The sequence below is a fragment of the Carlito syrichta genome, unplaced genomic scaffold (genome assembly GCF_000164805.1).
Source record: "Carlito syrichta isolate Samal-C Ts95f unplaced genomic scaffold, Tarsius_syrichta-2.0.1 Scaffold315456, whole genome shotgun sequence".
Taxonomy (NCBI): domain Eukaryota; kingdom Metazoa; phylum Chordata; class Mammalia; order Primates; family Tarsiidae; genus Carlito; species Carlito syrichta.
Window position 1 is genome coordinate 247422 of NW_007259552.1, and position 27042 is coordinate 274463.

General features: G+C 45.6%; 1 protein-coding gene across 1 annotated transcript; it reads left to right on the top strand.

Moving 5' to 3' along the window:
• Positions 1-1302: 1302 nt before the first annotated feature.
• Positions 1303-24605, top strand: SDHA (succinate dehydrogenase complex flavoprotein subunit A). The gene is made up of 14 exons (XM_008072823.2): positions 1303-1389; positions 2751-2912; positions 3783-3926; positions 4217-4381; positions 5437-5585; positions 8710-8834; positions 10892-11060; positions 13034-13229; positions 14458-14629; positions 16878-16996; positions 20434-20545; positions 20741-20871; positions 22285-22398; positions 24272-24605. The coding sequence occupies exons 3-14, from the start codon at positions 3810-3812 to the stop codon at positions 24356-24358; spliced, it is 1656 nt and encodes a 551-aa protein (XP_008071014.1). The 5' UTR covers positions 1303-1389; positions 2751-2912; positions 3783-3809; the 3' UTR covers positions 24359-24605.
• Positions 24606-27042: the final 2437 nt, after the last annotated feature.

Below are 27042 nucleotides of genomic sequence, written 5' to 3' on the forward strand. Positions count from 1 at the left end.
CGAAAGGCTGAGGCGGAAGGATCGTTGGAGCCCAGCAGGTTGAGGCTGCGGTGGCCGGGAGCGGCCACTGCACTCCAGTCTGGGTGACAGAGGGAGACTTCGACTCAAAAAAAAAAAAAAAAAAAATCCAAGAAACTACTTTGTGATTGGAACTTTTCAACTCAGATGTTTGTGTGAGCCATCATTCAGTCCCAGAGTTAGAGGGAACCGTAAAGGTAGGAGCCCATCTCAGAGGAGTTCCAGCCATCCAGCCCTGGCCTGAGTCCCTTCACCTTATAGAGAAGCCACTCATTTTCAAACAGCTTAGAATTCATTTTGTATTTTGTCAAATTCTCTTCCCTGTAATCCCCACTTGTTTGTCCTACAGACTAATTTTCTTTTGCCCCACAAAATAAATAATGTCTCTTCCAAATTGCAGGATACTGGAAGACATCTTTCATGTCCCTTCTTCTGATTGCTGGGTATATTGTTTCCTAAACTATTTTGTATGATATTTCTTAGAGTCTTCATTTTATCGTAGGCTTCCAAAATGCAGCCAGCAGAATGGAAAACATATCTCCAGAATGATCTGTTTGAGCATATGGGGAATGTGGCCTCTTTCACACTTGGTCATGATTTCAGTAAAAGCTGTCTTCTTGGGTAAATGCTTGTCAGGATGGAACATTTAAGCCAAGATGTGCAAATGGTAGAGGCTGACCCGGGGCAGCCAGGCAGAGGAAACGACATGGTGCATGAAAGAGAGTGTGCGGCTAACATCCTCCTGTGTCTGATGAAGGGATACCAACACTCATCCCTCTTGGCCTAATGGCTTTTGCTGTTCCAGAATGTGGATCTCCTGGTCTAGTGCCTTTTCAGTGGACCACAAGGCTTCATGGACGTTTGGAGCTCCAGCCTACTAAACGGGCTATAATGGAGCCAGTTAAAATGCTTCATTACTACCACATGGAGTAATCTAGATGTTTTTTCCATCCTCCACTAGATAGCATAAGCTAAGACTTTACAGGGAAAGTGTGCCCCTTTCATATGTGAGTCAGAGAATGTCCTGTTGGGAAGCATGCTTTATCCAGAAGGCATTTCCTAGAGTGCCAAGCTGGGGTAGAGAGGCGGATCTGGAAGGCTGGGTCCTGCCCCTTGGGCCTGCTGTTCCGGGTTCAGCAGAGGGTTCCAGGTGAACTTTCTGGATGAACAGAACCACACTGGGAACATAAAGTGGTGAACAATTTACAAGGGGAAGTTTTTATTACAGTTCTCCCACAGTGTGTGTGCTGTTTCTTCAACACCCTAACCTGTCTGTGTCTCCAGGGGCCGGCAGCATTCCAAACGGGAACCCGAGGTTTTCACTTCACTGTTGATGGAAACAAGAGGGCATCTGCTAAAATTTCTGATTCCGTAAGTTTTCGGGTTTCTGTTCTATTATGAATGATTTTCTTGGCTTAGGGGGTAATTATCTCTACCAGTTCATTTTCATATATTTGAGTAATAGACATATTTAAAGAGAAAACAAATTATGGGTGTCGGGGACTAAATAGTTAAAGTATGAAACTGTCTACCTAAAAAAGCAGAGTCCAGATAAGAATAGTATGTGTCTTTCAAAGTACAGAAAGTGCTGGTCAAGGACAAAACTAAAGAAATGTTGACAAAATAGTCTGAGTCTGGGTACAGACACTTCTTGATAGAGGGGAAGTTTAATGTTGAAGATTGGGGAAGTCTGAATGCCTGATTATATTGTGCTAGTATATAAACTTTGGAATAAAGAGAAACGGTGCCACTCGGGGACTAGCCCCGGTGCCCTCCCTTTGCAGCAGAAAGGAGTCTTGTATTCCTTTTAGTCTCCACTCCCTCTTTCAGATACCCCGTTAACTCCGGATGGTCCGGACATATGGGCATTCAGTGAATGTTCAAATTGTTTTTAGTGTAATAATACCAAATTGTACAAATATAAGGATACATTTTGACGTTTTAGCTTTTTTACCATAAATGAGACTTAGATCAAGTAAAGCAACAAATGAATAAAATACAAGTGAACTGTATTTGCTGTGAGGGATGATAAAATCCCTACTCAAAATAGAATTGTGTAGCCACTTGGGAGCAGGTTCTTTTGTACTTAGTGTGCCTGTTCTCTTTGTTGAAAAAACTGGAACTTACAAGTTCTTTTCTCGTAAGTTCACAATAATTACTGAATACTGCTTGGCACCTTCCCAGTCATAAACATAGGTATGGGCCTAAAGTAGAGTTGTGGTCCTGAACGCTGAAATGGTTCCCTAAGTGGGAACAACATTCTAACATTCTCATGAGAAACTTGCAGATCGCAGGTGGCGAAACATCATCTACGCTAAGTTATAAGCTTAGACTCACTTAACATATGTATTTGGTCATAAACATGAAAAGAGAAGATAAAAATGACACTTGGAAAGAAAAACATGTTGAGAACTAGTATTTTGGTTCGTGTTGTTGCTCGTCTTTTGTTTCTTCAGTTCCCTGCTTTGGTAAATAGAATGACTGAGTGGGCCTTAGTGGTTAATATTGGGTTTCCTGGACCTGTGAATTGTACCCTCTGACGCTTATGGAATCTGTTGGTTGGTCCCGTTCTACCACCTCTCCTGGCGCTCTTCAGTGCTCAGCCTGGGATGAGGGAGGCCCTGTGTCCAGGGCAGCTGCCCCTTCATCTCCTCGGGGCTGTTTGTGCAGCCACAGTCCTCATGGTTGGCACAGGGGCATGTGTGGTTGACAGGTGAATCTTTCTTTTCCAGATTTCTGCTCAGTATCCAGTAGTGGATCATGAATTTGATGCCGTGGTGGTGGGTGCTGGAGGGGCCGGCTTGCGAGCTGCGTTCGGCCTCTCTGAGGCAGGCTTTAACACAGCGTGCGTTACAAAGCTGTTTCCTACCAGGTCACACACCGTCGCAGCGCAGGTAAGAGAAAGGCACTCTCTGACACCTTTCTGCCTGCAGAGTCCTGCCCAGTCCAGTGCTCTGCCCAGGCTGCCTCCTGCCATGTTCCTTGTTCCGTGTCTCCATATTCCGGCCATGTTGCCTCCCGCTGTGCTGGCTGTCTCTGCTCACTCTCACTCTGGGGTTGCCTGGGCCTCTTCCCTGAGGGCCTGGCAGGACTGGAGCCTTGAGCCACTTGTGAGCCCTTGGGCCATCCCGCCTAGTCTCCCTGCCACCCGCCCCCAATGCCTTATGAAAAAGAGTAAAGAGGAATTGAGATTTAGGTTGAGGAAGAAAAGGGTGAGTGTTTCATTTGTCTCTGTTCTGCTGTACTCTTACTCTGAGGGTAAGACAGGGTAGTGGCCACCACACACAGCTGAAGGAGGTGGGGGTGTAGGGGAGTGTGATTCTGTGTTTGGGGTTTATTACTTGGCAGGAAGCTCTTCTGGTCTTTAACACATGCCCATAAATACCCTTGGAAACGTTTTGTCATAAAATTATTTGAATGGATTTGCTGAGTACCTTTTCCCAAGGTGCCAAGCATGTTAAGTAATAAGCATGTCATATGTAGCCTTTTGCTCACTGCTCCAGCCAGCCCTTCCGTGAGTTCCCGCTGTTTTCACTTCAGAGTTTAGGATACTGAAGCGAAGGGATTAAATCACTGGGCTAGTCAGGGGAGGAGTTGTGTGGAATCTGTCAGCCCTTACTACCCACCTTGCTAAGGTCAGCCTCACTGAGAGCTCCCACACAAGTAGTTGGCTTTATCTGAATCAGGTCCTGGGGAGGAGATGGGCCCGGAAGACGCAGTTAGGGCTCCCATTACCACTTGTAAAGAGTGTTTGATGTTTCTAGGGAGGAATCAATGCTGCCCTGGGAAACATGGAGGAGGACAACTGGAGGTGGCATTTCTACGACACCGTGAAGGGCTCTGACTGGCTGGGGGACCAGGATGCCATTCACTACATGACAGAGCAGGCCCCTGCTGCTGTAGTTGAGGTGATGTGTGAGAATCTCTGGGTGCTTTGGGGTCTGTTTCTAAGGCAAAAGGAGTCCTGGAAAAAAATTTTCAAGAGATTGAAGAAGGTATGGCTAGCTAAAAGAATGGTGAAGAGTTGATCTGTGCCATTAACTATACAGAACATGTGACAAGGAAACTTTTCTGAAGTGTCGACATTTTCATAGACTATATTTTTGGTTTGCAAGTTGTGTGAAGTTGTTGAGTATAAATTAGCCATGAGTATCATGACTCCTTTAGGGTAATAGGTTTTTGTTTTTATGTTTCATAGCTGGAAAATTATGGCATGCCTTTTAGCAGAACCGAAGATGGGAAGATTTATCAACGTGCATTTGGCGGACAGAGCCTCAAGTTTGGAAAAGGCGGGCAGGCACATCGGTGCTGCTGTGTGGCTGATCGGACCGGCCACTCACTTTTGCACACCTTGTATGGAAGGGTGAGGCCGCCTTGGGGCACATTAGATAGAACACACAGTATGGTTTGGCTTACGGCGCCAGCAGGGAATGAGTCAGCATGCAGCAGTGAGCTATCCCAGGGGTGGTTTGGAAAGCAACCGAACAACTTGATGAGGCATGTACAGTAATTGCTAATATGAAAGTGTTAAACACATGCTGTGAAAAGCTGTTCCTGAGGCAATGTGTTATATCTTGTGTCTGTTTTGTAAAGCTGAATTGATTTTGATTTATTACTTAACTGTTAAAATTGGACAGAGACCTGAGGGACCTTAGTCACAGGGTAATCAGGGCCAACTTTGTCCTAGCCAAATAACATTCTGAATAGTCTTGATTCAGAATAATCAATATTCTAAACTCTGTTTTCAGATAAATGATGACAGATCATTAATTGTCAAGTGTTAGGACACCAGTGGCTTCCCTGTGGCTGAGTGCACTGACAAGTGTATGATGGCACCTGGCTGTCCATTGGAAGAACTTTTGTGTGGGGAGCTGGCAGGCTTAGACCTGCTGGCACTGGCGGAGGGGCCAGCAGAGCAGGCCAGGCAACGCTGTCCAGTGCCAGCCTTCTGCGATGGTGGAATGTGCTTGTCTGCACTGTCCACTTTGGCAGCCACCAACATATGACCACTGCAGATGTGGCTGGTTTGACTGAGGAACTGAATGTTTTATTTTGATTAAGTGGTTAGGTATGGCCAGCATCTCTCATCTAGGTCATGACCCCATGGTCCATAGTTCTCACTTTGGCACCCCACTTTGGGGAGCTCAGTGCTGCATGTGACCACCAGACAGCTGGGGTGGTGACTTGTGTAGAAATTGGAGGCATGTCACCAGAATGCATGCTGTTGCTGCTGCCTTCCTGACCTGTGTATCTTGTCCATACTGCTCAGTGGACAGTGCCTCCTGGTATTCTTATGGTATTGCTGGCACTGTGCTGATCTCCTTAGATCTACCTGGTCCATTTGGATCAAGTTCTTTAACCTGCTCATGAACAATATCACTTTAAATGTTGGCTTAACACTCACCCCCTTTCTTTTAGTCTCTGCGATATGATACCAGCTATTTTGTAGAATATTTTGCCTTGGATCTTCTGATGGAAAACGGGGAGTGTCGTGGTGTTATTGCCCTGTGTATAGAAGATGGGTCCATACATCGCATAAGAGCAAAGAACACTGTTATTGCTACTGGGTAGGAATCTAACTTTATTGTATTTTGTTTATGATTTCATTTAGAGTTTCTTTAGTCCAACGAACATAGAAGCTTTATAGAATGATGTTTCAGACATAGGCCTTGGCATAACCTCATGAGGGCGATGACCGTTCCCAGCCTTTGTGCCTCATCTATAAAGGGTGACGACAGTAGCACCTGCCTTGGAGGTGGGTGAGAGAGCATAGCCCTCAGTAGCTGGTAGTGGCTGCCATCAGGTTGCAACTTAGGAGGACCTTTGTGGTGCATGCAGTCTACCTCTCCTGATTTCAGATTAGGACCCTGAGGCCTGAGGAGTCTCCTGGGGTTTTCTGGTATAACCTCTCTTGCTTTAGTTGTTACTGCATTCATACTGATTCCCAGGATAGATAAGTCCTGTTTGTTCACATGATGAAAACAAGTAAATATCATTTTATACTCTGTCAGTCTGTTATTTTAACCATTTTAAAAGTTAAATAATTGGCCAGGCTCGGTGGCTTAGCCTGTAATCCCAGCATTTTGGGAGGCTGAGGCAAGTGGATTCCCTGAGCCTGCGAGTTCAAGACTAGCCCAGGCATCTTAGTGAGACTTTGTTATTTTTATTTATAAAATAAAAAATAGCCGGGCTCAGTGGCTCAGCCTGTAATCCCGTGCCTTTGGGAGGCTGAGGTGAGTGGATTGCCTGAGCCCGCGGTTCGAGACCCGCATGGGCAGCGAGACCTCATCTCTACAATAAATCAAAAAATCAGCTGGGCGTGGCAGCGCGCACCTGTAGTTCCAGCTACTCGGAAGGCTGAGGTGGAAGGATCGCCTAGCCCAGCAGGTCGAGGCTGCGGTGGCCGGGAGCGGCCACTGCACTCCAGTCTGGGCAATAGAGTGAGACTCCAACTCAAAAATAAATAAACAAATAAATAAAATAAAAATAAAGAATAACCGGATGTGGTAGTGCATGTTTGTAATTCTGACTACTTGGAAGGCTGAGGCAGAAGGATCCCCAGAGCCCAGCAGATTGATGCTAGGGTGGCCGTGAGCGTGTGTGCTACTGCACTTCAGCCTGGGGAAAGGAGTGAGACTCCAACTCAAAAAAAAAAAAAAGTTAAAAAGTTTCTGTAGGCAAAGGAAGTAATCAACAGAACTATAGATTGGGAGAAAATATTTGCAAATCATATATCTAATAAAGGAATAATATTCTACATCTCAATAGTAAAAACCCAAATGACTCAATTAAAAATGAGCAAAGAACTTGAATAGACATTTTTCTAAAGGAGATATGCAAGTGGCCAACTAGTATATGAAAAAATGCTCAACTTGACTGTCACCAGAGAAATGCAAATTAAAACCACACTGAGATATCACCTCATTCCAGTTAGAATGACCATTATCAAAAGGGCTACCTGCATGATGAATATTTGTGTACCTAACCCTGAATTGTACCCCACAATTTTAAAATTAAAAAAAAGGACAGAAGATAACTGTTGGTAAGTATGTGGAGAAAGTGGAACCCTGTACACTGTGGGAATGCATATTAGTACAACTATCATGGAAAATGGTATGGAGGTTCCTCAAAATTAATAAAACTACCAAATCATCCAGCAATCCCGTTTCTGGGTATATATCCAAAGAGTATGAAATCAGTAGCCCAAAGAGATGTCTGCACTTCCATGTTCATTGCAGCATTATTCACAATAGCCAAGATATGGAAACAACCTAAATGGCTGTTGATGTGTAAAGAAAATGTCATGTGTATACACAATGGAATATTATTCAGCCATTTAAAAAAAGGAAATTATGTCTTTTGTGACAACATGGATGGACCTGGAGGTCATTATATTACATGAAATAAGCCAGACACAGACACAGACAAATTCTGCATGCTGTCACTAATATGTGGATTCCAAAAAAGTGAGACTTGTAGAAACAGAATGGTGGTTGCCAGAGAGCTAAAGGTGTGCAGACTAGGGAGATGCTGGTTAAAGGTACAACTTGAAGATCTGAAGATCTATTATATAACATGGTAGCTACAGTTAATAATCATACATATGACTGGGTGCGGTGGCTCAAGCCTATGATCCCAGCACTTTGGGAGGCCAAGGCAAGAGGATTCCCTGAGCCCAGGGGTTCGAGACCAGCCAGGGCAACTTGGTGAGACCTCGTCTCTACAATAACCAAGAAAAATTAGCCAGTCTTGGTGGCACATGCCTGTGGTTCCAGCAAGTTGAGGCTGTGATGGCTATGAGCATGCCACTGCACTCCAGCCTGGGCAACAGAGTGAGACTCTGACTCGAAAAAAATGATAATAAGCCGGGCTCGGTGGCTCAGCCTGTAATCCCGCGCCTTTGGGAGGCTGAGGAGAGTGGAATGCCTGAGCCTGCGGGTTCAAGACCTGCCTGGGCGGGCGAGACCTCATCTCTACAATAAATCAAAATATTAGCGGGCGGGGTAGCGCGCGCCTGTAATTCTGGCTACTCAGAAGGCTGAGGCGGAAGGATCACCAGAGCCCAGCAGGTTGAGGCTGCGGTGGCCGGGAGCGGCCACTGCACTCCAGTCTGGGCAGCAGAGTGAAACTCCAACTCAAAAAAAAAAGAAAAAAATGGTAATAATCATGCATACTTGAAATTTGCTAAGAGAGTAGATCTAAAGTGTCTGCATCACCAGAGAGGGGGTCATCATTTGAGGTGATAGACATGTTAATTAGCTTGATTGTGGTGATCAGGTCACAATATGTACTTACATCAAATTGTCACCTTGTGTACCTTAAATGTTTACAATTTTTATTTGCCAGTCAAACCTCAGTAAAATTGGGGAGGGGGGAGATTGATATGAGTCCATAAAACTTGAAAAATTTTTATTATAAAAGTAATATATGCTTACTGAGGAAGTCATTTAAAAAGCAGCACAAAGCTAAAATACAAATTTAAGAGCCCCTTCTCCATCCCCAGGCTCCCCATCCCACTTGTCCAGGGTAGCAGCACCGCAAACTGGCCACTCAGCATTGAATAGAATGTGTGTGCATGGAGACGTATGTGCGTGTGCAAACGGTGCTGAGGAGATGGCGCCTAGCGGTTGCTCTACCCATCTGTGACTGTGTGGGCCGCTGTTTGCAGTTAATACTCTCTGTTGTTTCTAGAGGCTATGGGCGTACCTACTTCAGCTGCACGTCTGCCCACACCAGCACTGGCGACGGCACGGCCATGGTCACCAGGGCAGGCCTTCCCTGCCAGGACCTAGAGTTTGTGCAGTTCCACCCTACAGGTAGGACAGGACTCCTTGCCTGGCATCAAGCTCATGTGTCATGTAAGCACATGGTGCCTACTCACTGCTCTGCACTGTCATGTACTAACACGCTTCCAGCAATCAGATTTCTTGTCTCTCTGGTCCTAACTTCAATGGCATTTTCTCAAGAAAACTTTTCCAGGATTCCCCTAAGACAATTGGGTCTCTGTCTTATGCATTCCTCAAGAGCCCTAAACCTTGCATTGGTGGTACTTATGTCAGCAGTAAAGCAGTGATTGTTTTTCTCTTTTGCTGCTCTGGGGCAGGTCTGTCTTGTATGTTGCTATGCTATGCTCCAGTGCCTGGCACACAACAGGACCTCCGTCAGTATTTGCTGAGTGAACGTCCTGAGAGGAGGGGGAACAGCCCAGAGAAGCAGCATAGACAGGTTTCAGTTTCATAAGGAGAAATGGGTTCCTGGTCATGGGGTGTGAAGTTAGGACACGGCCATGATGAGATTCTCCATGACATTTGGGTGTTGGGTTCAGTCCACGTGATGATGGAGGAAGCCTGCCTTGGGCTTGTCAGATGGATGAGGACACAAATGTGGGATTCGGAGACATTAACACAGAAGTGATGGGCAAAGTCCTGAGTTTGGGGGAGGTTTTCCAGAAGTAAATCAGAGACGCACACAGATGTGCTCCTTATTTGAGGTGCCTCTCATCTTGAGCTGTGGACTGTGGGACACCACATGTGGTGCTAAAGAACCATAGCTGGTTTTTATCTTTGCTCTGTCAGCGTATTCCCCCGATCCCTGGCAGGGATAAAAAATAAATTATATCTTTGTTGATTTTTTTATTACTTTTTTATCTAATAAAATGTCAATCCTGATCCTGAATTCATTGTTTAATTTATTTAGAGCTCCATTTCTTATGCTTTGTTGATGTCTGAGAAATAAACCACTGAAGGGGGAAAAAATTGAAACTAGGAAAACCAAAAGATAGATGAGATGCAAGAATCACTTTTTTAAAAGTGGGATGGCCTTTGTGTTGTGCTAATACAAATGTTAGCTTTTGAATTACATTTAGGTGTTTATTTATTATTTTATTTATTTATTTTGTCTCCTTAAAAATTCAGGAGCCTGACATGCCTTGTTTTTCATAGTATTGAGGGACATAGAGTTGTAGACCACCATATTGCTCAGGTTTGAACTTGGGCTCTACCCTTCTCAGCACATGACCATGAATGTGTTACTAAGCTTTAATTTGCTTGTCTAAGAATGGGGATAACATTACCTGAGGTTGTTGTAAAACTTAAATGAGTTAATATATGTAAAGTGACTAGAACCGTCCATAGCAAGTACAGTGTAAATGTTAATTATAACAGTAATAATTGAACCTGTGGTATGAATTATTGAATCTTGTTGCTGTGTCACCACAATATCCTAGGGCAAAAAGAATGTTCAGAAATTAAAGCAACATATGAGGCGTGTGACATACACTGGGCTGTAATCAGGTCCAGCTCCATCTGCTCCCCACAGCAGTCCTTCCTCCTTGCTGGGGGACACCATTCTGCCCAGACCTCTAAGGCAACCCTCAGCTTTGTCAGTGCTTCTTGTTATCAAAACGTCCTGTTTTTTCTTAACCTTTTCCTTTTTTTATTCATTTTTGTTTATAATGCTTTTTTCCTCTTCCCCTCCAATTTTTTTTTTTTGAGTTGGAGTCTCACTCTGTCACCCAGACTGGGTTGCAGTGGCCGCTCCCGGCCACCGCAGCCTCGACCTGCTGGGCTCCGGCAATCCTTCCGCCTCAGCCTTCCAAGTAGCTGGAACTACAGGCATGTGCTACCACACCCGGCTAATTTTTGATTTATTGTAGAGATGAGGTCTCTCCAAGTTGCCCAGCCCGGTCTCAAACCTGCGGGCTCAGGCAATCCACTCACCTCAGCCTCCCAAAGCGCGGGATTACAGGCTGAGCCACTGAGCCCGGCTCCAAAAATGTTTTTTTAAAAAGTAGGTATTTGAACTAGAGATCCAGCAGTTGTCAGGTTATAAATGTTTTTGGTTTTCTTTTTTTTGGTTCATTTTGTTTTTGCAGGCATATATGGTGCTGGTTGTCTCATTACGGAAGGGTGTCGTGGAGAAGGAGGCATTCTAATTAACAGTCAGGGTGAGAGGTTTATGGAGCGATATGCCCCTGTCGCGAAGGACCTGGCATCCAGGGATGTTGTTTCTCGGTCGATGACTCTGGAGATCCGCGAAGGAAGGTCCGTGTGATTTACCTTCAGAGCTGTCTGAGTGGGCACACACATGCCGTCTTTTTCCTTTACTTCCTCTTTGGTGACTGTTCATGTCTTAACATGTGGGCTGGTATTACTTCTCTACAAAGTTTCAACACCCCCACCCCATCTCAGCTGTCTGCTGACTCTTGTGCGAGACCTACATTTTGAGAATTTTAGCCAGTTTAATGTAAGTCTTTCTAATATCTGTGGAACATAATTTGTTTGAGTGTGTAAGTGACTTTGTGATGGACACTTAGTGTGGGAGGGAGAGAGAGACACACACCCAGCCTGAAGTCAGATGTGACCCTTTGGTGTTGTGATTGATAACCCGCAGATGCTTTGGCAGCCTCCAAGGCATGTGGATTGTCTTTCAGTAAGACAGCTTGGAGCTCTGCTGTTGCCTGACCCTGTTCTTTTAATGTAGAAACTCTTGTTAAATATCTGCTGGTATGCAAACCTTTAGAGGTCTTACATTTTTACGTAAATAAGTCAAGTGGTAGACAGGTTTGTTGGCTCACGCCTGTAATCCCACCACTTTGGGAGGCCGAAGTGAGGATTGCCTGAGGGAACCAGCCTGGGTGACTTGGCGAGACCTCATCTCTACAATAAATCAAGATAAATTAGCCAGGTGTGGTGGCGCATGCCTGTAGTTCCAGCTACTTGGAAGACTGAGGCGGAAGGATCACCAGAGCCCAGCAGGTCGAGGCTGCAGTGGCTGTGAGTGTGCCACTGCACTCCAGCCTGGGCGACAGAGTAAGACTCCAACTCAAAAGAAAAAAAGTCAAGTGGTTTGTTGGAGTACATTTGTTCCTCCATATCCATGGGTTCCACTTCCTGGATTCAACCAACTATAGCTCAGAAATAAAATTGCAAGGCCAGGCGTGGTGGCTCACACCTATAATACCAGCACTTTGGGAGGCCGAGATGAGAGGAATTGCCTGAGCCCACGGGCTCAAGACCAGCCTGGGCAACTTGGCAAGACCTCATCTCTACAAAAAAATCGGCTGAGCATGGTGACACGTGCCTGTAGTTCCAGCTACTTGGTAGGGTGAGGCGGAAGGATCGCTGGAGCCCAGCAGATTGAGGCTGTGGTAGCCGTGAGCGTGCCACTGAACTCCAGTCTGTGCAACAGAGTGAGACTCTGACTCAAAAAAAAGAAATACAATTGCAACCTTACTGAATACATAACAGACATTTTTGGGGGGAGGGGTCATTGTCATTATTCCTTAGACAATACATTCTAACAACTGTTAACATTTATAATGTAGTAGGTATAACTAATCTAGAACAAGCATACAGGAGGAGATACACAGGCCATATGCAAATACTGTCCCATTTTATATCAGGGCCTTGAACAGCTACAGATTTTGGTACCCGTGAGGGTCCTGGAGCCAGTCTACCACAGGCTCTATTTGGCATCAAATGCTTTGCCAAGCACAGCTTAGCTGTCTGAACCCTGGGACAAGTGAGGGCAGGGTAGTTTTTTTGTTTGTTTTGGAGTCTCACTGTCGCCCAGGCTAGAGTGCAGTGGCACGCTCATGGCCCCGTCAGACTTCCAAGTAGCTGGAACTACAGGCACACGCCACCACGCCTGGGTAATTTTTAAATTTATTTTAGAGATGAGGTCTCACCAAGTTTTCCAGGCTGGTCTTGAACCCCTGGGCTCAGGCAGTCCTCTCTCCTCGGCCTCCCAGAGTGCTGGGATTATAGGCATGAGCCACCGCGCCAGTCCAGGGCAAGGTTTTTATTCCTCTTCTGGGTGTGTCCCAGCACTTAGGCTTTTCCCTGGCACACCCTTAGACGCTGAGGAAAGGTTTGATGAGAGAGTCACCATAAATGAAGGGAGATTTTCTTCGGTGTCTAAAAATGTTGATATTCACATGCTTTAATGATATCTTATTCTTGATTTTCTACAGTTACTGTTGTTTGCCTTATGTTGTGATGTTCTGTTTTGCTAGAGGCTGTGGCCCTGAAAAAGATCACGTCTACCTGCAGTTGCACCACCTGCCCCCTGAGCAGCTAGCCATGCGCCTACCTGGCATTTCAGAGACAGCCATGATCTTCGCTGGCGTAGACGTCACCAAGGAGCCAATCCCTGTCCTCCCCACCGTGCATTATAACATGGGCGGCATTCCCACTAACTACAAGGGGCAGGTAACGATGGTGGGGCCTCTCCTGCTGTGGGAAAGAAGGCAGAAACACTGGGGCCTGCCTCACAGCTGTCTTTTCAGGTCTTAGAGGGGAAGCAGATGTCTTATTCACGAAGGCGCTGGGTCTGGTAGACGCGCTTACTTTATATTGCTGTTGCTGGAGGGCGGAGGAGGATTGGTTGTATGGTCCAGTTTGTGCACTCACTCCTGAACAGTGTTTTTGCTGTTGTTTTGTGAGGAGACTTGGGACTTCGTTCTGTCGCCCAGGCTGGGGTGTGGAGGCACAGTCACAGTGCACAGCAGCCTCCGCCTTCTCAGCTCAGGGGGTCCTTTTGGCGCAGCCTCCTGGCTCCGGCTTTGTCTACCCAGTAGCTGGGACTACAGAGGGATGTGCCACCATGCCCAGCTAAGATTGTTATTTTTGTGGAGACGAGGTCTTGCTGTGTTGCTTAAGCTGATCATAAACTCCTGGACCTGAGTAGTCTTCCTACCTTGGCTTCCCAAAGTGTTGCCATTGCAGGCATGAGGCATCACACCTAGTGCACTTTGGTGTTAATAATTTATTAATTCCTCCTAGCAAATAGTTATAATATCATTTGCAGGTTTTTCTCTTTTATAATTACTTTCCCTTAGAATCTCATGTTATTTCTTTTCATTTTTTCTTTTTCTTTTTTTTTTTAAGAAAGCAGGATTTATTGAGAGGACAGAAAAGCTCCCACAGTTGAAGGAGACCCAAAGGGATTGCCCAACCTCGTGTTATTTCTAATGGCCTTATAAATCGGGCAACCTTTACAGTTAATGCCTTTGAATGGTCTGCAGTTCACACGGGTCTCCCACGGCTCCTGGTCAGGCAAGGTGGGAGGAACTGCTACTCTCCCTGCACAGATGAGCCATGAGTGGGAGGGTCTGCAGTGTCACTCAGTCGCCCTGCAAAGCTCCTTTACCTGCCCTGCTCTCTAGTGTGAGTGGATTGCAGAGCCAAGCACAGAGGAGTCCAGTCTGGTGCAGATGAAGTCCTCAGGAGCTTGGGGCATGGGGACAGTTGCAGATGCAGACTGTTCAGGGTCAGAGGGAACCTGGAGGATGCACTTAGAGGGATCCCTCTGAGGCAGAGTAGACAGGTCTTCACTTACCCACAGTGAAGACCCACAGCACAGACACCCCATGCATCGGAGCAGGCCTGTGGAGACATGGGCACCTTGACGTTTCACCCGAAATCTTCTTTTCTCCAGGTTCTGAGGCATGTGAACGGCCAGGATCAAATCGTGCCCGGCCTGTATGCTTGCGGGGAGGCTGCTAGCGCCTCAGTGCATGGTGCCAACCGTCTTGGGGCAAACTCACTCTTGGACCTGGTCGTCTTTGGCCGGGCATGTGCCCTGAGCATCGAAGAGTCTTGCAGGCCTGGTAAGCATTTTCTCCAAGTAGTTGGGCTGTCGCAGAAGGCAAGAGATTGTAAAAATCTTGATTTGTTGTTGGAAGTGTGCTTAGTGATCATGTAGAGGTAGTCTGTTATTTTTTTCTTTTTCCCCTGGAAGAGAGGAATCTGAGGGAAACCCAGCGATTATGTGGTGGTAATGCTGAGACTAGATACAAGCTGGAGGAGGTCTTAACAGTTAAGGTAAACGTTTTGGGACCTTTTTTTTGTAATCATTATGTTCCGCTTAGTAAAGACACTGTTAGGAAACTATTATTTTGAGGGGGAGTTTAAGACATAGAACTTGCCTGATAAAAATTATTTGCAATGAAATGTTTTAAATAGTAGGCATAAATGAATAGATAAAATTTTGGTGCTTATAGAAAAATAATGTAGGTCACGCTGAAAACAAAGTATAATTAACCTATATTATAGGAGAAGGGATACCTAAAGCAAACAAAGGACTGGGCCATGGTTCCCACCCATCAGTGGTAGAATGGATTTCAGCTGGTGGTTTTCTTCTTGTGGTAGCTTAAAATAATGTTCAGCAGAAAAAAAATAGCATGTGCTAGAAGTATGAATCTACTTATATAGACTAAGGACAGGATGCTTACCGTTGCTTTGGCCTTCCGGGGGTCTTTATGGTGGTCATCAGCCTTATTTGCTCAGAACAGTGTGAGGTGGACAAGGCACGGGTGAACATTTCCTGGCAAGGATGGTGGGACGCTCAGTCCCATATTCTTCCCATTGCATGTCACTGGTGTTAAATGTTTAGAATCATTTCTACTGTTTTCATAAACAAATGCTTTTGTATGGATTCAAGTGAAGAAACTAGCACAGTCTTTACTAATTAACATACCCCTTTTATACTACCTAGAGAGATACAGATAATGAAAAGTGTAGGCTAAGCTTCAAGCACTGTCTTGGATCTGACTGCAGCTCAGGAGGCCAGCACATGCGGAGGCTGTTCCTTGTCCCAAGTCATTGCTGGTCATTGGCAAAGGTTCAGGTCCACCTTTCTTGACACCCTGGACATGCTCATCTTACTTGGTAACCTGCACTTTGTAGCAGTGAGAATTTCTTATGCTTTTATGTCTGAGAGTTCTGCAAACACTTTTACTCAACAGTAAGAAGGAACTAACTGCTTACACATACAGATAACTCTTGCAGTATTCTATGGAGCCAGATGCAGAATGCCACACACATGTGATTCTTTTCATGTGACATTCTGGAAAAGGCAAACTCTAGGGAAGAAAATAGGTCTTCCCTACAGTGGTTGCCAGGGGCTGTATCCCGATGGTGCTAGAACTTAAATACAGCTTTGTCTTTGCCACAACTTGAAAAACCCTAACTAAATATGATGAGTTTATTTATTTATTCATTTATTTTTGAGTTGGAGTCTCACTCTGTCGCCCAGACAAGGGCAGTGGCACGCTCCCAGCCACCTCAGCTTCGCCCTGCTGGGCTCCGGCAATCCTTCCGCCTCAGCGTTCCAAGTAGCCAGAACTATAGGCGTGCGCTACCACGCCTGGCTAATTTTTTTTTATTTATTGTAAAAATGAGGTTTCATCAAGTTGTCCAGGTGGGTCTCAAACACGCAGGCTCAGGCAGTCCTCTCATCTCGGCCTCCCGAATTACTTGGATGACAGGCTGAGCCACCGTGCCTGGCCCTGTCTCTTGAATTCCATGCCTCTCTCCTCCTGCATGTACTGCCTGCTAAAGAAAATACTTTTTTAAAATGTCATTTAAAAAATTTTTTTTTCATCCCCAAAATACGGTTTTAGAAAAGAGAGCTGCAAATCTTGAAGGATAAGGAGGAGCAGGCAAGGTTTAGGACCAGACTTTCAGACCACAGCAGCCACCTCCCTTGTTTGTGCAGCCTAGGGACAGTGGGGTGTGGCCGACCCTTGGGACCACTCTCAGGAGAATGTCATTTCTCCCGTTTGTCCGAGTGCAAGGACCGTTTGTGTATATTTAAGTCTTTAATTTTAGATATCTAGTTTGTTCATTCCAAGATGGCTTAATTCCATCTTTATGTGTATTCTTTGAAACTGGCTCTGAGCCGAGAGGCTCTTCCCTAGGTACAGGGCAGGCCAGCCAGTGTATGGCTCAGGTTACATCTGCGTTTTCCAAACTCCTTGTACGGCTGTGACACACATGTGTGGGTCATTCTAAATCCATTTGGTTTTTCAAAATGTTTTTCAAAGGTTGAATTCTGGCTTTTTTTTTTTTTTTTAGGAGATAAAGTTCCTCCAATTAAACCAAATGCTGGGGAAGAATCTGTCATGAATCTTGACAAATTGAGATTTGCTGAAGGAAGCATAAGAACATCGGAACTACGACTTAACATGCAGAAGGTAAGAACCTGGACTCGCCCTGGAGTAAATAGATGCTGGCTGCGTGGCTGGTCCCGTACTGGGGAGTGTGTTGTGTGTGTGTGTGTGTGTGTGTGTGTGTGTGTGTGTGTGTGATATAGATTTAGGAGGTTCGAGTGCAGTTTTGTTTCATGCATTTGTTGTGTAGTGGTGAAGTCTGGACTTCTAGTGTAGCCGTCACCTGAATAGCGTGTACTCTGCCCGATAGGTACCCTTCCCTCACCACATTCTCACATTTTGTAGTCTCTGTGTGTCTATGTGTACACATTGTTTAGCTCCCACTTGTGAGTGATTCACAGTTTTGCTGTTGTATATAGTGCTGCAGTAAACATACGAGTCTATACTGGTAGCTAGAGGTCAACAGAAGTAGGGCGTACCCCTGGCTATATCAAGTCAGAATTTGGAAAAGGCCAGGGGCCTTAATTAGATGGACGTGCACTTCTTTTTCACATAGAAGGCTGGAGATCGACAGTCCAGGGCAGAATCAACGACTGGGTGGCATCATAGACAGCTCTCCTTGGCTCACTCATGTGTGCTTGAGCGTGACTTCTGTCCTCAGACTGTCACTTATCATAGATTAATTGCAGCCTGAAGGAGGAAGAGCTGAGAGACACCAGAGGAGCTCAGTCCCCAGCTGGGGCTGCTTCATCTCAGCAGGTTGAATTCTACACGACATTCATGCTTACAGCTCGTGCCCAGACAGCAGACACTAGTCACATGATCATGCCTAGCTTCTGGCAACTCGGAAATGTCTTTTTTTTTGTTTGTTTTGAGTTGGAGTCTCACTCTGTCGCCCAGACTGGAGTGCAGTGGCCGCATCCGGCCACCGCAGCCTTGACCTGCTGGGCTTTAGCGATCCTTCTGCCTCAGCCTTCCAAGTAGCTGGAATTACAGGCATGTGCTACCGCACCCGGCTGATTTTTTGATTTATTGAAGAGATGAGGTCTCGCTGCCTAGGCGGGTCTCAAACCCGCGGGCTCAGGCAATCCACTCACCTCAGCCTCCCAAAGGCGCGGGATTACAGACTGAGCCACCGAGCCCGGCTGGAAATGTCTTTAAACTGGGTCTATTGCTGCCCCTAAGTGTCTCAGACAAGGCGGAGAACAGGCTGTGTGGAAACTGATCTGTGCAGCATGTGCCATCCGAGAGTTGGCCTTCCACATCAGAACTGTCCAGCAGGACTTTTGTGATGTTGGAGAAGTTCTCAATCTCTGCTGTCCGGTGTGTGGTAGCCACTAGCCACAGGTGGCTGTGGAGCTCTTGAACTACAGCCAGTATTATTAATATTAATTTTCTTTAGTTTTAATAGAAGTAGCTACATATAGTTAGTGTCAGTCCATTGGGTAAAGTTTAGCTCGATAAGAACAATAAATAAAACAGGAAGCAAACTCTTCTGATACAGAGATTCTTCTCCATGAATGAGAGTTCTGTCTACTTGAGATGATTTGCAAGCATTTCTGCATGTGAGTATTTTCTAAAAAGAAGCCCTATTGCTTTAGACATATTCTGAAAGGTGTCCGGTGGCACGTATACACAGACCCCTCCAGAACAACGGCTACCTGCTGCCATTTTCAGGGGCCTGTGTGCTTCTGTCTTTGAGTGAGGCTGGGCTTTAGGAAGACTCTGTGGAATGATGAGAAGAGTAGCTTGAGTGAAGCATGGAAGGTTGAGGGCTGCCAGGCAGGATTTTTGTAGTGTTGGAGGCCCTTGAGGACAGTGGAATCGTGGCATTAGAGGAGGGGAACCTGCCTTCGGAGATGGAAATGGGAATGCTAGAGACTCTCCCACCAGCACGGCGTGTCTTGGTGCCTGTGTGCCGAACTTCATAAGGTGCTAGAGTCAGCTTGCACTTATGGAATATGCATTTCAGTAGGGGAAGTGATTTTTCTGCTGACTCCAGCTAATATAGTCAGAATCAAAAAAAGAATGAGCTGTGTATTGAAAAGGAATAGATAAAATTGTTTGCAGATACCATTTCCCAGAAATTACAAGAGAATAAGCTGAAAAACTAATAGAAACAAAAAAAAGAAAGTAGTAAGGTGTCTAGATAAAAGATTTGTATATAAAAACCAGTAGCTTTTCCATATGCCAGTAGTAATCTGCTCAGAAGTCAGTAAACATCTCAGTCACCTTATAGCTACAAAATGTAAAATGACTTGAATAACAGAAATATGTTAGAAGGAGATTTGAAAAAAATATATGCCAGGCTAGGTGGCTCAGCCTATAATCCCGTGCTTTGGGAGGCCGAGGTGAGTGGATTGCCTGAGCCCACAGGTTCGAGACTCACTTGGGCAACTTGGCGAGACCTCATCTCTACAATAAATCAAAAAAATTAGCTGGGTGTGGTAGCGCGCGCCTGTAGTTCCAGCTACTTGGAAGGCTGAGGTGGAAGGATCGCCGAAGCCTAGCAGGTCAAGGCTGCGGTGGCCGGGAGCGGCCACTGCACTCCAGTCTGGGTGACAGAGTGAGACTCCAACTCAAAAAGAAAAAATACATGACTGCTAAAGGATGTGAAAGGCTGTTCTTGGGTGTAATTTTTTTTTAGTCGTAGTCTCACTCTGTCACCCAGGCTGGAGTACGCACGGCCACAGCAGCCTTTACCTGTTAGGCTCAGGTGATTCTTCCACCTCAGCCTTCCAAGTAGCTTTGATTTACTGTAGAGACAAGGTCTCACCATGTTGCTCAGGCTGGTGTCAAACCCCCAAATTCAGACAATCCTCTCTTCTCTGCCTTGCAAAATGCTAGGATTACAGGTGTGAGCCACTATGCCCAGCTAGATGTAATTCTTAGATGTAATTTTAAACAATTTTTTATTTTCTAAGATGTGGGGTTAGATGTAATTGTGTTCCTTTTCTTCCTGAAAAACTGTTAAGCTGGGCGCAGTGGCTCAAGCCTGTAATCCCAGCACTTTGGGAGGCTGAGGTGAGAGGATTGCCTGAGCCTAGGAGGCCGAGGCTGCAGTAGTCGTGAGTGTGCCACTGCCCTCCAGTCTGGGTTGACAGAGTGAGACTCCAACTCAAAAAATTAAATAAATAAATAAATAGAGGGTTTCTTGACAGTGAGTGAGTGGAAAGACCTATTTGATAGGAAACAGGTCGATGTGTGATCCTTCAGCAAACCTACAATAATCTTCAAGTTTGTTTCTTAGCACATTTCTTGTGAGCGTGCACAATAAAATTGTGAAGAAGCTTCATTATACAAGGAGCATCTACAGAACAGCCAGGCCTTGTGTCTACAATAAGTCATAAAAATTAGCTGGGTGTGGTGGTATATGCCTGTAGTTCCAGCTACTTGGAAGGCTGAGGCAGAAGGATCGCCTGAGCCTGGCAGGTTGTGGCTATGGTGGCTGTGAGCATGCTACTACAGACAGAGTGAGACTCCTACTCAAAAAAAAAAAAAAATGGTATTTTGTGTCACAGTCAATGCAGAATCATGCGGCAGTGTTCCGTGTGGGAAGCGTGTTGCAGGAAGGCTGTGAGAAAATCAGCCAGCTCTATGGAGACCTGAAGCACTTGAAGACGTTTGACAGGGGTGAGCATCAGGGGTGCCTGCAGGGCGGGTGGGTGTCTGTCCTGTATAGCACTGATTTGGTTCTGTGCCTGCTGTCTGGGTGGGCCCTGGCCTGCAGTACACAGCCACACCAGTGGTCCGTGCTGGCAGGCCCACGGTGACAGCCTGGAGTCCCTGTGTGATGGTCCTGCCCCTCATGGAATCTGTGTGTCCCAGGAATGGTCTGGAACACGGACCTGGTAGAGACCCTGGAGCTGCAAAACCTGATGCTGTGTGCACTGCAGACCATCTACGGAGCAGAGGCGCGGAAGGAGTCACGGGGTGCTCATGCCAGGGAGGACTACAAGGTGCGTCTTCGTATCATGCCCCGTGGGCCACTGCCGTCTCCTCCCACGTGTCACTAGCACCATCCCTGCCCTTTCTCTGCATTTCATTCCATTGTCCCAAAAGTAAATGTTAAGAAATGCTTCCTTTTTCTGACAACTTCCACCATTTGTTCTCTCACCGTCTTCAGCATCAGTGTGCCCTTTTTTTGCTTTGGATCAGTGTCTACTGCTGCCAACAGCAGCCTTTGAGCAAATGTGCCTGTTCTTACAAGGACTGGGGCTAGAAGTGCAGCCAGAGTGCCATTGAATGCTGGTTTATTGAATTAAAAATCATCATTTTACACCTGCCCCCATGGTTTGGAAAAGGTATTATAGATCCTAATTGTTTGTCGCTTGTTTTCCAGATAAATTGATTTTTGGGCAGAGCATACGTGTCAGATTCTGGCAGACAAGAGCTTTTAGCATGTGATAGCAAAATACACAGAAAGGGAAGCTTGGGGTGCAAGTACAAGTTCAGGATAAACCATATCAGCAAAAGGATAAAGATCTTCCACAGGGCAGACACACAGTCTGGTTCAGGATGGACTGTGGGTTGCTGGTGGCAGCCTTTCCAGTCAGCTGAACACAGGGGTACGGAAAATCAGATTTTTATTTACTATGAAATTTTACTGATTTGTTCTCCACCAACTGGGACTAGATAGGATTTGCCTGGTAGTCAGTGTAGAGGAAGAGCCTGGTGAGCCAGTCTGTGGTGTAGACTGAAGGGTCGGTGCTTCTCCAGGGTTGGCTGTCCTCAGAGCTGAGGCACGTGAGTCTCATCTCAGTCAGTTACAGCAGATTCGCAGGTTGGAGCTGCCTACCCTAGGAGAGCTTGTCCCATAGTTGCATGGGTCTAAGTTAGAGGCCACTTTGTAGCCCCACAGGCCGCCTCTGCCCACCCTCTTACCCTCTTCACTCAGCAGAAACGGTTTTTATTTGACGAGACCTCACATGTCTCATCCATTACTACATGCAGGATTTTCCTTAATACTGTTCAGCTTCTCTTTAAGAGTTTTTGAACATTTTGATGTAGTTGCTAAAATTAGAACTTTTAAATAAAAACAAACTGAAAGAAAAAGCTGAGGTGCAACCTCCCAAAGTTGGAGCAGAAAGACAAAGTATCTGATAAACTTTTAGGTACGTAAAGGATGTCTAAGGGGAAATGGCGAAATGGTTCACTCTGGCTGCTGGCTGCTGACCCGCTGACCAGCCCTGTAGCCTCGATGGGTTCCGAATGGGAGATGTTGCCAACCTCGTGTGCTGATGTGGAAATGGAATGAGTTCTAGGGCGTGTGAGGCTGGTCTCTGTGTAGCATTGTAATGTTTGCCATGTTTTCTGTTTATGTGACTGTTAGAGTAGTAAGAAATGTGATGTGATGGTATATCTGGCCTCAGGTGCGGATTGATGAGTATGACTACTCCAAGCCCATTCAGGGGCAGCAGAAGAAGCCCTTTGGAGAGCACTGGAGGAAGCATACCCTCTCCTATGTGGATGTCAACACTGGAAAAGTAAGTGGGGAGCTTGTTCTCATGGTGCCTCAGCGCCCATGCTGTTCCACCCAGTTCTGTCCTCTGGCCTTGGTGATGGTGAGCTGGGAGAAGCAGTCCAGGTGTAAATCCACTGTGGACAGATTTAAGCTGCTGCTGAGAAAGACATTATGTCAGTCAGGCTTCTGGCTAGAAATAATCCCGTGCCTTCGGGGAGTTCAGAGGAGCCTCAAGGAAGGGCCAGGGAGGTCGCAGAGCCGGGAGCAGGTGTCTGAGGCCTGATGGCAGGGGAGGAGATGGTGAGTGTGGAGCCCAGCAGAAGCCATATTTTTGGGGTAGAGACACACGACCACTACCAGAAGCCTGTCTGCAGCCAAGGGAGCCGGAAAGAGACCCCTCCTCTCTCTTACCATTGGTTGGACCTGTGCAGCCCTTAGTATCCTGGGCACAGAGCAGAGAAGGGCAGAGTTTGAGTGGTGGGATGGGCAACATACTGGGGACAACTAGCTGAGACTGCAGTAGCTGAGACTGCAGTAGGGGGTTGCATTCTTGTTCCACTGAATTCGCCCGTTGGACATTTTTGCTGGGTGTTAAGACTCAGAAATAATGAAGATAGAAAGCTTTCACCCTTAAACTTTTCATAGCTTGTCAGAGTCTAATTATTTGTCTGTGTCTACAGAAGTTACAGTGAACTCTGTCATCATCACTTCATATTAGAGAGTGCCTAGCATGCCTTTAATTCAGGCAGTCATTTTCAGAATTTATCATGAAGGCTATTTTCTGATAGGATATAGAAGTCGAACTTCCCCCTATTAGCACAATCCTATGTTTAATGTTTGGGGTCTTTTGTGATAGTTAAAGAAATGTATACTCATTTTGGGAAGTAAAAAAGAACAAAATAAGAACCCACCAGTCAGAGATAACATTTTCATTTTGAAATATTTTGAAGTTTTATGTGTATCTATACATACTTTTTCCTGTGTGTGTACATATTTATGTATACAGGTTGAGCTTCCATTATCTGAAATGCTTGGGACCACAAGTGTTTCAGATTGCGGGTTTTTCTTAAATTTTGGAATGCTGGCATTACACTTACTGGTTCAGCACTCCTAATCTGAGTATCTGCAGCCTGAAACACTCCGATGAGCCTTTCCTCTGAGTGTCATGTTAGTGCTCAGAAAGTTTCCGATTCGGGAGCATTTTGGATTTTGGATTAGGGATATTCAGCCTGTATGAATACTCTTAAGTGGAAAAACCATACAAAAGAAGAGAAACTTAAAAAGTGTAGTTTAAAATAAATTATGATGGCATATACAGTTTCCTGCAAGCATTTTTGTGAAGCATTAAGCATCTTGTACGATGTTATTTTAGTTGCTCTGTCCCTCCGTACAGGTTTATCCTCATTCACATAGCCAGTTCCCTGTTGTGCAAGCACATCATTTTCAAGTTTGTCTTTGAAAAATACTCCAGCTGGGTGTGGTGGTGCATGCCTGTAATCCCAGCACTTTGGGAGGCAGAGGCAAGAGGATTGCCTCAAGCCCAGGGGTTTAAGACCAGTCTGGGCAACTTGGCAAGACTTTGTCTCTACAATACATCAAAAAAAATTAGCTGGGCATGGTGGCATGCACCTGTGGTTCCAGTACTTGGAAGACTAAGGTGGAAAGATCACCTGAGCCCAGGAGGTTAAGGCTGCGGTAGCCGTGAACGTACCACTGCACTCCAGCCTGGGTAACGAGTGAGACTCCAACAAAAAGAAAAAGAAAAATACTCCAGTAACTACGTCTGCCTTTTAAGTTCCCACGCCTGCAAATCTACTTTTATAGTTAAATTTTCTCAAAAGCAAGCTTTTTTGTACATTTTTGTGCCTAACTTACCACCAACTCCTCTTTTTAAGGTCACTCTGGAGTACAGACCCGTAATCGACAAAACATTGAACGAGGCCGACTGTGCCACCGTCCCCCCGGCCATTCGCTCCTACTGATGAGATGAGAGATAGTGACTACAGAATCAGCTCTTGTAATTATGTATAATAGCTCATGCATGTGTTCATGTCATCACTTTCTTTGTAAGTTTCTGCACTCTAGGGAATAAGGAGTCTGTTTGCATAGAGATCGGCCCGCGACTTGCCAGGAACCCAACACCTAAGGAGTGCTGCACTTCCTTTTGTCCCCTGCTTCGTTCTTGTGAAATGATAAAACTGCACAGTTCCCAAATAAAAGAAATTAACAGACTTTTATTTCTAAATCCATTTAAAACATTACACTGTTTGACTTTAGCTAAAAAAAAGTTTGGTGCTTGACAGCAGATGAAGAAAACTGACATTTCCTCCTTGTCCTTAGCAGATGGTTAACTAGGTGAGTGAGCATGTGTCCTCGGTTACTGAAATAACCAACACCAAATGAACTGACATGGGAGTAAATGAGTCCTTTACATCGGAGGTGTTCTCTAAGTGTCTTTTGGTAAGAAAAACTTTTCCAGCTGGGCTCGGTGGCTCAGCCTGTAATCCTGCACTTCGGGAGGCTGAGATGAGTGGATTGTCTGAGCTCCCGGGTTCGAGACCTGCCTGGGCAACTTGGCGAGACCTCATCTCTACAATAAATCAAAAAATCAGCCGGGCGTGGTAGCACATGCCTGTAATTCCTACTCAGAAGGCTGAGGTGGAAGGATCTCTGGAGCCCAGCAGGTCGAGGCTGCAGTGGCCAGGAGCAGCCTCTGCACTCCAGTCTGGGTGACAGAGTGAGACTCCAACTCAAAAAAAAAGGAGAAAAACTTTTCCTAAGGCAAGGCAGGCTGCCTTGTGTTAACTTTGCATTTGAAAACCATAGCCACTGCAGGCATTCACCTGGGAAGGAACCACACAGAGGCCAGAGTGTAGGGACAGACAGTATGCTTTCCTTCATATCCAATGCTCAGCAATAGCTGTGTTCTTCAGGTGTTGAATTCCTTATTTATTTCTTTGTGCCTGGTGTTGGGCTAGATTTTGGAGAAGGTTAGGATGTAAACGACATTAAAACGGAGTAATGGGGGGGCTTTAAAATCAGGTAGAAGGCTGGGCATGGTGGCTCAAGCTTGTAGTCCCAGCACTTTGGGAGGCTGAGGTGAGAGGATTGCCTAAGCCCAGGGATTCAAGACCAGCCTGGGCAACTTGGTGAGACCTTGTCTCTACAATAAATAAATAAATAATAAGCCAGGCGTGGTAGCGCGTGCCTATAGTTCCAGCTACTTGGAAGGCTGAGGCAGAAAGATCACGTGAGCCTAGCAGGTTGAGGCTGTGGTGGCCGTGAGTATACCACTGAACTCCAGCCCGGGCGACAGTGAGACTTCCACTCAAAAAAAAAAAAAAATTGCTTAGAAACATCTAGGTGTGGTAAACACAGAGCCAGCATCTGTTTAGGTCCTTTACTAGAAATGACACCATAAAAGATTAATAGAAGTCTACCAAGCTACCAGAAATGATCAAGAAGTTTGAGTTAGTTATCTATTACATTTCGCTTTTTCACATATTTATATAAATATACATTTTTTTTTTTTTTGAGTTGGAGTCTTACTCTGTCACCCAGGCTAAAGTGCAGTGGCACATGGACAGCCACCACAGCCTCAACCTGCTGGACTCAGGTGATCCTTCTGCCTCAGATTTCCAAGTAGCTGGAACTACAGATACACGCCCCCACACCTGGCTAATTTTTTGTTTTATTGTAGAGACAAGGTCTCACCAAGTTGCCCAGGCTGGTCTCGAACCCATGGACTCAGGCAGTCCTCTCACTTCGGCCTCCCAAAGTTCTGGGATTACAGGTGTGAGCTGCCATGCCCGGCGTAAATATATATTTATATATTATATTTAGCTTTTTCACATATTTATATAAGTAATATATATTTGTATATTACATGTAGCTCTTTTTCTTTTTGAAATAGTCTGTTGCTGTTTTGCTGGCTAGAGAAAAACAACACATCACATACAGGAACCACCACCACCATGTAAAAAATAAAACACGCCTCAGCTGTGAAAAGGATTGAACGTATGGCACACGCAGCAGTGTGAATGAGCCTCAGAGTCATTCTGCTGAGTAAGAGAAGCCAGATAAAAAGAGTAGATACTGTGCAATTCCACTACATAAAGTCTAGAGAATGCAAACTAATGTATGATGACAGAAAGTAGGTCAGTGGTTCCCTGTAGACAGGGTGGGAGTGGGAGGCCATGGCGAAGGGGCAGGATGAAACTCGTGGATGGAATGTTTATTATCTTCTGCTAATTGCACTGCAAAAAAGCTGTAAAAAACACTAACCAAGAGATGAAACTAAGATAGTTTCTCACCTACGTGATTGGCAGACGTTCAGAAGTGTACCCTCGTACTTCCTTTATGAAGCTGTGGGATACATGAACTCATACGTTGCTGGCGGGAATGCAGAATGTTACAGCATCTGTGGAAAAGAATTTGGCAACATCTAACAAAGCTACATATGCATTTGCCCTTTGACCAAGCAGTTCTAGCAATCTACCTCAAAGGAACTCGCAAAGAAATGAAACGGCTTTATGCACAGTGTGTCATCATAGCATTTGTGATACTGGAAACAATGTGGATGTCCATCGGTAGGGGATGAGGTACGCTGATTCATGCAGTGGGGAGCTGAGTCCTGGAAGAAGGGAGAAGAGCGGTGGATGCAGGG